This window comes from Tubulanus polymorphus, chromosome 7 (genome assembly GCF_964204645.1).
Source record: "Tubulanus polymorphus chromosome 7, tnTubPoly1.2, whole genome shotgun sequence".
In the NCBI taxonomy this organism is placed as follows: domain Eukaryota; kingdom Metazoa; phylum Nemertea; class Palaeonemertea; order Tubulaniformes; family Tubulanidae; genus Tubulanus; species Tubulanus polymorphus.
The window spans coordinates 1,642,963-1,653,259 of NC_134031.1; the positions used below are offsets into that span (position 1 = coordinate 1,642,963).

A 10,297-nucleotide genomic window follows, 5' to 3' on the forward strand; every position below is an offset into this window, starting at 1 on the left:
TCCAGGGTAAGTTCATTTCTGAGAAAACGATTTGAGGGACCTCGTACATAAAAATCTCGTGGCACCAATTCATGGAGCTGAATCTGGCCCGCCACTCTACTGTCAGAACTTCACCGTTAAGTGCTGCCGCTATCTATTTCATAAGCGGTAAACACTGGAACTAACTCGATCACCAGATGTTCTTGCTGCGGCATGCGAGCCATTACGGATTCGCCTTACCGGAATGTGCTGCCAGTAGTCATTGTGGTCGAATGCGACATTAACCCGGAAATAGGGATCTTTTTGTAAAAAAAATTAATAAAATGCGAATTTCGGGTGATTGCATCTTAATCGAACAACGTAATTAGCGAATACTATTAGAAGACACTTTTGGATGATTGCATTTAGACGACAAGACATTTCAAAGGTCAGATATGAAGGGATAGAAGGAGTATGCCCATTAAATTCAATTATAAATATATTTTATTGAATGCAATGGCTTTTACGACGTTCTTAAATATACGTATTTCGTCCCCTGTGGCTCAAATTATTATTGTTTATTTAGGATATTTCAATCACTCATGATTCTAGAATTGTTCCACACTCAGAACATATGAATTTCGGAAATGCCTCTGTTAGATAACTTCTTGGTCGAAACAATTGAATAAACATCATATATTTTTCTCGACACAACACTAACAGAGTCAGAGAGGTTAGAATGTCGGCTGCTGGAAGAACTCAACAATCTCAAGGAAAGCGGAGAAAAAGATCTCATCCTCCGGTTTATAATGCAATCGGAGTTTCATTCGAAGATAAAGATAATGATTTTGTCTGGTAAATAAATAAAATACTCTTCTTAAATTTGTCAAACTTTGACTCATTTCCTAATCATTTTCTCACTTTATTTCAGCCCGATTTGTTTTGATATGATTGAAGAAGCTCATATGACTAAATGTGGCCACAGTTTTTGGTAAGAATCAATTCATGAATTCTATGTGAAAATCAGCTTCTCTCTCGACTTATGATTTCATCGTTTCTCATTGTTTCGTTTCTATAGTTACAAATGCATCCATCAAACTTTGGAACAAAGCAATCGATGTCCGAAATGTAATTACGTCATCGAAAAACAGGATCAGATATTTCCGAATTTCCTGCGTAAGTCGAGACAGCCTCAGTCAATCAACCTCCTCCACATCGGACAGCCTCAGTCAATCAACCTCCTCCACATCGGACAGCCTCAGTCAATCAACCTCCTCCACATCGGACAGCCTCAGTCAATCAACCTCCTCGACATCGGACAGCCTCAGTCAATCAACCTCCTCCACATCGGACAGCCTCAGTCAATCAACCTCCTCCACATCGGACAGCCTCAGTCAATCAACCTCCTCGACATCGGACAGCCTCAGTCAATCAACCTCCTCGACATCGGACAGCCTCAGTCAATCAACCTCCTCCACATCGGACAGCCTCAGTCAATCAACCTCCTCCACATCGCACAGCCTCAGTCGATCAACCTTGTAGACAATCAATAAATAAGATTCTAAGCCGATTTTTGTATATTTTCAGTAAATGAACTGATTTTGAAACAGAAACAACGAATAAATGAGAAGAAAATTCGTATCGATCAACAGGTAATAATTGCAGGCAAAGTCTACTGTATTAGTTATTGTGTCAATTTCAACTTTGCTTGAGAGGAAATCAAGTGGCCTAGCTCAGTCTGTTTTAGTAGTACAAACCTGATATTGTTCTTAATAGGACCATCACAGACTGGCAGCTAAACTAAAACATCAAATATAATTCATTTTATAGGTTAAACCGTAACCAAGTTGATGTTAGTCTGACTTTATCTGTATAATTTACTGACCATGTCTAATATCGTTTATAGAATTCGAATGTATCTTTGAATCTCGAAGATGTCATCAGCGATCAAGATAACCTTGACATTGCTAATATAAACTTGATGCTCGAAGTTCTCGCGCAGAAGAAACAGCAAATCATGGCGGTAAGCGCTTCAATCATTCTGCTTCGGTTTATTTTATGATCTCTAAAAAGATTTTCTGAAATATTTCTAAATTTATCACGATTGATTTTCAGGATTGTCGAACGACTCAAAATCAAATATTGAAGGAATTTCTGCAGAAAATTCGCACAAAGAAACAACAACAATTAGAACAGTTGACGAGAGAAATGAACGTTCTCGACGAAGATTGCGCAAGAGTTGACGTGAGTGTAGATGTTAAAGATGAGTTTCCCGGTGATGCAAGTTGTCGAACCTGTTCCAGTATTGAAATTAACCATTTCTCGTATTTATATTTCAAATAACAGTTAAAGTTACAAGACGAACGAAAAATACTTTCCCATATTGGGGTAAGTGACTGAAAGCTTATATCATTAGAATTTGACAATTTCGCCCTGATGTGTTTAATGATATTTCGTCGTTTTGTTTTGTGTAGGAAACAGTTGTAAATGGTATCCATGGAGACGCAGCAGCCGGTCCGTCCACGAGTACAGCCTCACCTTCAACTTCTACAGCCGTCGTTTCTTCCGATAATAGTTTACAAGAAGGATTTAATGGCAGTAAAAATGTAAGCGATAAGTGATTCCGGGCCGAGGACTTTCTCAGCCTGTCTACCGTTTGAAGACTGTTGTTCATTTCGATTTGAATATTTTAGGTAAATAGACAAAGATGGTTACACACAACGATGGCAGCCAGACGTAAAAAAGTTAATCATCATTTCGATGATTTGGAACAATGTTATTTCTCTACGAGATTGAAGGAATTCGGCAGTAAGTTCGTCCTAACTATCGACGATACTCAGAAATTAGTGATCGACAGTAAAACTTGCTTAAATTTTCATGGTTGGGACGATCATTTTACTGTCTGTTGTTCTTTCAGATCAGAATGGCTGCGATGGTTTAGATGAATTCACCGATAATCTGTCCAAATTCATAAAGTTCAGCTCATTTCGTCCTCTCGCGTCTCTCAGCTACGCTAGCGACATCTATAACGGCTCCAGTATCGTATCGAGGTAGAACAGACGGATAGTTTATATCGTATACAGAATGTTGTAAATTGTTTCTGGTGAATTCTTCGTTTTTTTTAAATTTTAGTATCGATTTCGACAGAGATTGTGAATTTTTTGCAATTGCTGGCGTTACAAAGAAAATCAAGGTATGGCTTTAATAGACGCCCACTTTACTGACCCCCTCTCTCACTCTTCTAACCCCCCTCTCCCACTCTACTGACATGTCCTCTACCCCTATATTTGTTTGTTGTAGGTATTTGAATATGGAAGTATTATTCGCGATGCCGTAGACGTACATTATCCTGTTAATGAAATGTTGTGTAACTCAAAAATCAGGTGAGAATTATCTTAAGATACTTTTGATTTCACTGTAAATCGCGCAACTGTTTTCTCTATTTTCCTAGTGATATTCTGATGTGTTTGTTTGTTTCAGTTGTGTCACATGGAATTCTTATCACAAAGGTCAAATGGCAAGTGCCGACTATGAAGGTACTATAACGCTGTGGGATGCATTAGCCGGTGTGAAATCAAGATTATTGCAGGTGAATCATTCACACACAAACAAAATTCAACTTTCTCTGAAAGACGGCAGTTTTCAATTGATGTCTCGTTATATTTATTTCAGGAACATGAGAAGAGATGTTGGAGCGTCGACTTTAATCGCGTCGATCCTAAATTACTCGCTTCCGGTTCCGATGATTCTAAAGGTAAATATCGGTCAGTAGACGGCTGTTCAACTCATCGCAGATTCCCCTCTCATCCTAGAATCCCTCTCACTCGTGACCCTCCTCACCCTAGACCCCCTTAACCCTAGAAACCCTCTCACTCGTGACCCTCCTCACCCTAGACCCCCTTAACCCTAGAATCGCTCTCACTCATGTCCCTCCTCACCCTAGACCCCCTTAACCCTAGAATCCCTCTCACTCATGACCCCCTTAACCCTAGAAACCCTCTCACTCATGTCCCTCCTCACCCTAGACCCCCTTAACCCTAGAATCCCTCTCACTCGTGACCCTCCTCACCCTAGACCCCCTTAACCCTAGAATCCCTCTCACTCATGACCCTCCCCACCCTAGACCCCCTTAACCCTAGAAACCCTCTCACTATATACTCTCCTCACCCTAGAGTCCACTCTCACCCGAGATCCACCTACTCAAGCGAGTTAGAATGAAGTTTATTGATCGATGGTGTTTTCTAGTGAAACTCTGGTCGACAAATACTGAACATTCAGTCGCGTGTTTAGAGGCGAAGGCGAATGTCTGCTGTGTGAAATTCAACCCGGAGAGTCGATATCACTTAGCGTTTGGTTCCGCTGGTTCGTACTCACCGACCGTTTATATTACACTAACCCACAGTTGAAAGTATTCAGTTTTATGTTCACGTTTGGAATCCTGTTTTTTGTAGATCATTGCGTCCATTATTTCGATCTCAGGAATCTCAAACAACCCGTGGTAGTTTTCAAAGGTCATCGTAAAGCGGTGTCTTACGCTAAATTCGTGAATACTTCTGAATTAGTCTCGGCGTAAGTACAGTCGAACCTGATACATGTATTAAAATCAATTAAGACAAGTCGCTGTCTACGTAGTGTAAAAGATCCTCAATATTGATGTTTTAACAATGAAAATCTCTCTGATACTGACACTTCAGGAAGAATGCTTTTACCTGATTTATTGAAAAACAATTTTAAAAAAGTATTTTCTTATAAATCTCTGAAGATGGATACGGTAGATGCATCCTACCGGAATCAGCGTCAGTATTGTTCATCTTGTATATAATGAGCCTTAATCATAATCGGAATACTATCATTAATTGATGTTTCATGTTTTTCTCGTGTGTTTTATAGGTCGACGGACAGTCAGCTGAAGTTGTGGAGTTTAACTAATAAACCTCATTGTTTACGCACATTTAAAGGACACGTGAATGAGAAGAATTTCGTCGGTCTCGCGTCTGATGGAGATTACATCGCTTGTGGTCAGTCTTTCACCGAGTTCTCATTGAAAATGAACTGAAGTCGGGAATCGATCAGCTACTGTAGACATTGATGAATCATTCTTTGATTTCTCTTTGATTTAGGGAGTGAAAATAATTCACTGTGCATTTACTACAAAGGTCTTTCTAAGCAGTTGTTGAACTATAAGTTTGATACAGTTCGCAGTACTATAGTTGGGGTAAGCAGTGACAGTAGATTCTTTTCTTCAACGTTACGTTAATAGATCAGTATTTATCACTAATTGTGATGTTCTATTTATTCTCAGGAACGCGATCGTAAAGATGATGAAGCTAATGAATTTGTGAGCGCTGTTTGTTGGAGACCTGTGAGTGGAACTTTCATTCATATCTGAAACGGTTTTAGCATCAATTTTCCTACAAAATTCTTATTCTTACGTTTGTTGAAATTGTTTTGTTGTAGGGTTCCAATGTTGTTGTAGCCGCTAATAGTCAAGGTATCATTAAGGTAGGTTTGGTACCTGATTTTGAATCTTGCGGAAACCTCGCAGTTTTACTGAGAATGAGAACTTTGGTTGGATTTCGAACATATTTTCAGGTATTGGAATTAGTATGATGATGTTGAATGAAGTGATGATAACTAGTCAAACTATAGTCAAACACAGATCTTCACTACACTGACACATGTGAAGATTTTCTAGTGTATATTGATTGGTTGACATGCGCATGTTATTACATGCAGGTACATGTTAATGATACACGCGCACATTATTTTCTATTTTACTGTGGATTATATTCAGATTGTACGATGTTTATTTATGAATGACACGTTGAAATGATGAATTGTTCGTTGTATGAAATAAAACTTACTGTAAATAAGAATGAATCTACTCGGATTTGTAAATAAATTCTACCGATGAAATTCATGTTACTGAGTTCAGTTATTTGTTGTATCTGACCGTATTGTACTTGTCTATCGAATAACACTTGATTAAAGAGATATGCCCTGTAAAATCTGCATCTTGTGTTTGTTTTTGACGGAATAAAGCGAAGGATGTACAATATTCTCGGAATACGATTGACCATTAATGACCTAGGAGCAATCAGCCAAGACCGATCGACAAAAAAAAAAATTCATGCACCTTTCGATGGCAAAATCATCAACTGGTTGAGGTGGCCATAAATTGGTAGAAGTAGAAGTAGAAAACCTATTCTTCACTTAGGTCACGATTTAGTTATAGTCGGTGGTTCCTATTACGTGGTTTATGTTACGCCATCTATAAACATTTCGTAACACTACGGGGTCTAGAAGACGACGTACAAACGCCTGAAGCTCGCCCCAAAGTTCTCGAGCCCCGAGATTTCCCCTCACATCTTCACCCGTCAAGAGATTCGAACTCACTAATCTAAAGCCGTTTCCCGAACTAAACGAGTTCCGGAGCGATATCAGACCACTTGCAAGCGAGGATGCTCCCCTCGACGTTTTAAAAGAATTCCGAGTATCAAGTATTCATTATGAATTATTTTATTAAGTAATCAAGCAGTGAATTCTATTGATGGACGTAGAACAAAAATATCATAAATAAATTTAAGTAGCTAAAGTTCTTCTGATCTAAGAATTTGGAATTGTCGTTTCCTAAGTATTTGTTCTCTAAGTTTCTTCATTTTTTCTCTTCGTTCCTTCACCTGTTTTTTGTATTCCCACGTTTCTTCTAGTTTATGAAGACGCGGGGGTGTTGTCGGCTTCGGGTCCTCGGGAATAACAACGTCCCACGATTTGGCGCAACGAAATCCGATGTTCTGAGCCGACTCTTCCAATGGAAGCCCTTTCCTTTTTAAAAAGAATGGAAGTGGAAAGAAGACAGTTTTACGAACAATTGACAGCTGACTAAGACATCAGAATTAATCTAGGCATTTCATCAGAACCGGGTTAAACTGGACGGTCCTGGATTGCTTCGAGTTCAAGTTCAAGTTCAAATTTATTTCACGGATAGCATGACTGGCGATGTACAGAGATTGAGGGGAAAACAAACAAACAATAGAATTTACAACTTTTTAAACAAGCGCAATTATAAAAAGAGAGAGAGAGAGAGAAGTAGCTTTCTGTGCGGGCCAAGCAAGGCCGCTGTTGCAAGCACCCAGTAAAAAAATAAAAACCAAAGGATAATGAAGGGAGAAATGGAAAGGAAATGAGAGCTTACCTCGTGGACGCCCTGACTGGGTGATTGGCCGTCGTTTCGTGGTGATGATGATGGTCGATATTGTCGACAAAACTTCCGCCTTTCAACACTTTACGTAGTTGAAATTTCTCACGAGTTGCACCGTATTCTAAATAGTGATCGTTCGTCCATTCCCAGACGTTACCCACCATGTCGTACATACCTAGAAATACATCACGAAGTAAGAACTTACAATCTGTTGACAGGGCTGACCGCGAGAGACAGTTTCTTACTGATCGGAGTGAGACTGACCTCTTTCATTCTGTGGCGGGAATGCGTTCACTGGCGACGTAAACTCGTAACCATCTCCCAACTTATTTTCAGTCGGGAACGTTCCCTGAAAACAGAATTGCATAGAAATTCATTACAAGTAGCGGCTACTTTTTCCACTGTTCATTCTTCTACTTTACAGCAGAATTAAACTTATATCAACCTGCCACGTATTCATGCTGCCACGCCTAAACGTATCACCCCAGGGGTAGGTCCATTCTAGAAAACAAAATAGTATTTATATTCAGTTCCCCCATTAGAATGCATCTAAAAATTTCAATCTTGGCTTAAGAAGATATTACCTTTAGTACTCGCCCTACAAGCTCTTTCCCATTCGGCTTCAGACGGTAGCCTTTTACCTTTCCATGTACAAAACGCGTGAGCATCGTGGTAACTAACATGTGTAACTGGATGATCCAGTCGCGACATTATATCAGAGCCTTCTCCTTCTGGCTAGAAATATCCAATAATTCAGAAAGAAAATAATTAGTTAAAACAAACACGCACGCACAAGATGATGTTAGAAATATGAAATGTTTTGGCAGCGAAATGACTTCATCTTGTGATCAAAGTCGTCGTCTTTGAGACGATAAGTTTGTGGACGGCGACTTTATCCAAACGATGACTTTCACCTTTTAGTTGATAGAATTGGAAATATGAATTGTGGAGACTCGAGAGAAGAGACGACTTCAAAAATATGACGGTTTTCAGACGAACCGAGTTTGGCTGAACTGATCGCCAGAGGTACCATTACCAATGAAATGAATATCATTCCAGGTTTATTTGCATAATCTGTCGTTTTACGTACCTGGTTCCAGGTTGCTCGTGGTAAATAAACCCACCACGGTTCGCCTTTTTTCAGTTTTTTAGACAATCTATTCACGTCCTTTTGGTCAACGCGTCCTCGCAATGCTCTCAGTAACACGTAGCTGTGACCGTTGATTTGGGCGTCAGTTTTGAAGGATGACTTGGCTTTTAGAAATTTTCTGAATTGATATGAAATTATAAATTGAACGAAATAACGGAAAAACCGTACATAATAATTGACTATTTTATTTGTATTTAGTAAATATCTTTTTCGTTGCGTTCAAAATATTTGACTGAACTCACTGAAATTCTTCAACGGTCACCGGATATCGGTCGATTTTAAATGAAGCGACGCGCACCGTTCTCGGTGGATATTCCAAAATCCGTTTGTATTTCGGGTCGTTTATACCCATTCGGAAATCACCCTCGAAAAAGCGCACCATTCCGCTGAGTTCCCCCTTCGCACCATCTTTGAAATAGAATATTTATCAGAAATTTATACTGTTAACGCCTTTTCTATAGATTGGGTTTAACTTTGATTAGGTTCGAAGACGTTGGCCAATCAGATTTATCCAACAGAAATATACAGATTGGGCGAGCTTCGGATTTCTTGGTTATAGTTGTAACTATAGTGGTCGGAGCTAAAATTCGAACGCTAGTTCCGTGCCATAATGTCGGCCATCTTAGAGCTAGTTCGGAGTATCTACGCATAAACTAGATAGACTAGTTTACTTTAGTTTAAACGCCCATAAGTTCTAACTGACATTAGGTCTCACTCCTGGTGGACTAACTCCGATAACCTAAGTTCGCCCTAGTTGTATATGGAGCCTAATGAGATGAGCCTGGTCGATGCCACGGGTCACGTGGTTCCGCATGATCTTAAAAGTTAATGTTTTAGCCACGTTTTTGATCTATTACGAAATGTAAATGTACCGTCTTCATCTGGTCCAGTCAACAGATCTTCTTTTGTTACTTTTTTCCTTTTCACGTAAATTCGTGCTGAAAATAAAGAAACGATGCTGCAAGTCAAATTATGATTTGACTTTGAGTTCTGAGGTCTGCAAGGTTTTGTCGGGAGATCACTTCTGAAAAGATCGGTTATTGCTATTCGCAAAATCACAACAAAATGACAACGATACTGTAAATATAGAAACAATAGGCAGCACAGATAATTTTGTAATATTTTATGGCTATTAAAATCAATGCTTTCAGAGTTGCTGTATGGAACATGTGTCACTGGCATCTATCATCAGACATCGTACACAGTTGTGTCGTTAAATCTGTTGCGCTATCTTCCGCATACATCAAACTTAAATACACAGATCTATGATACTAATGACTATTCTCAAATTACAAAAAAAGTTACAGGTTTTTAATGCATCAAATGAAATAGTTTTGAAGAAAGTTTTATTTGTCAGGAAAGAAGGCTTTACAAGTTTAAGACAATTGATCAAGTTGTACTTGACTAAAAACATTGAAATAAATGTGTTAGATTGAAATCTGATATATGAACATCTAAAATCACGCATTCACGAAACAAGCAAAATTCTTTATTTTCAATAAATATTAATCTAATTTCTATATAATCGTCTTCGGAAAAAAAATCTTATAGGCTTAATCGCGAATTCATTTCCTCGCAAGCATCTTTTGTAATCCATTTTTTGAGTGCATCATTTTCAATTACGTAGGTGCATGTTCACGGCAGTTTTAATTAGAATGTTTAGCTTCCCTGCGCTTTGTGTAAAACGTTAATTTTCTTGTATTAAATGCAATTGAAATAAGAAACATTGCCGGTGAATAATTTGACTTAAACAAAAACAATCTTATTGATACGTACCACTTTCGGCAGATTCATCGAATTTCTTTTTTGCAGAGTGCGATTCTAAAACTAAAAAAGCGACTATTAAAACGATAGTCCGTATAGTCGAATACAAGGCGGCCATTTTGGATGAGTTGGCCGTTTCTTCTCTAGTGAATCAGTGTGTACCTAATGAGAGCTCGGGTACCGGGTGGCGTGTCGTCACTATGGACCCTGTCACAGCTGTCAAC

General features: G+C 38.9%; 2 protein-coding genes across 4 annotated transcripts; one reads left to right on the plus strand and one right to left on the minus strand.

Moving 5' to 3' along the window:
* Positions 1 to 252: 252 nt before the first annotated feature.
* Positions 253 to 5,917, plus strand: LOC141908118 (E3 ubiquitin-protein ligase COP1-like). 3 transcript variants are annotated; one of them, XM_074797968.1, is made up of 22 exons: positions 253 to 406; positions 545 to 813; positions 890 to 949; positions 1,037 to 1,134; positions 1,546 to 1,610; positions 1,865 to 1,981; positions 2,074 to 2,202; positions 2,305 to 2,346; positions 2,433 to 2,564; positions 2,652 to 2,766; positions 2,876 to 3,008; positions 3,091 to 3,151; positions 3,259 to 3,341; positions 3,439 to 3,547; positions 3,631 to 3,712; positions 4,204 to 4,320; positions 4,410 to 4,527; positions 4,849 to 4,976; positions 5,079 to 5,167; positions 5,261 to 5,320; positions 5,416 to 5,460; positions 5,551 to 5,917. In XM_074797968.1, exons 2-22 carry the CDS (start codon positions 698 to 700, stop codon positions 5,566 to 5,568), a joined length of 1,917 nt encoding a protein of 638 aa, XP_074654069.1. In that variant the 5' UTR covers positions 253 to 406; positions 545 to 697; the 3' UTR covers positions 5,569 to 5,917. The 3 variants fall into 3 exon arrangements, with proteins under 3 accessions (XP_074654069.1, XP_074654067.1, XP_074654068.1); XM_074797966.1 differs by having other exon boundaries at positions 5,079 to 5,173; positions 5,551 to 5,914; XM_074797967.1 differs by having other exon boundaries at positions 682 to 813; positions 5,079 to 5,173; positions 5,551 to 5,913.
* A 584-nt stretch (positions 5,918 to 6,501) lies between these two features.
* Positions 6,502 to 10,297, minus strand: LOC141908846 (inactive C-alpha-formylglycine-generating enzyme 2-like). Its single transcript, XM_074799073.1, has 9 exons — positions 10,086 to 10,297; positions 9,182 to 9,247; positions 8,552 to 8,717; positions 8,250 to 8,427; positions 7,744 to 7,894; positions 7,605 to 7,660; positions 7,424 to 7,508; positions 7,154 to 7,334; positions 6,502 to 6,783 (listed from the first exon to the last, which is right to left on the minus strand). Exons 1-9 carry the CDS (start codon positions 10,189 to 10,191, stop codon positions 6,549 to 6,551), a joined length of 1,224 nt encoding a protein of 407 aa, XP_074655174.1. The 5' UTR covers positions 10,192 to 10,297; the 3' UTR covers positions 6,502 to 6,548.

Excerpts from the sequence above, each read along its gene's own strand:
- LOC141908118 (XM_074797966.1), top strand. The coding sequence starts at position 698 with ATGTCGGCTGCTGGAAGAACTCAACAATCTCAAGGAAAGCGGAGAAAA. Across the intron at positions 950-1,036 it reads AAATGTGGCCACAGTTTTTG|TTACAAATGCATCCATCAAA; the intron begins GTAAGAATCAAT and ends TCGTTTCTATAG. Across the intron at positions 2,347-2,432 it reads AAATACTTTCCCATATTGGG|GAAACAGTTGTAAATGGTAT; the intron begins GTAAGTGACTGA and ends TGTTTTGTGTAG.
- LOC141908846 (XM_074799073.1), bottom strand. The coding sequence starts at position 10,191 with ATGGCCGCCTTGTATTCGACTATACGGACTATCGTTTTAATAGTCGCT. Across the intron at positions 9,248-10,085 it reads CGATGAATCTGCCGAAAGTG|CACGAATTTACGTGAAAAGG; the intron begins GTACGTATCAAT and ends CTTTATTTTCAG. Across the intron at positions 7,335-7,423 it reads CCCGCCACAGAATGAAAGAG|GTATGTACGACATGGTGGGT; the intron begins GTCAGTCTCACT and ends ATGTATTTCTAG.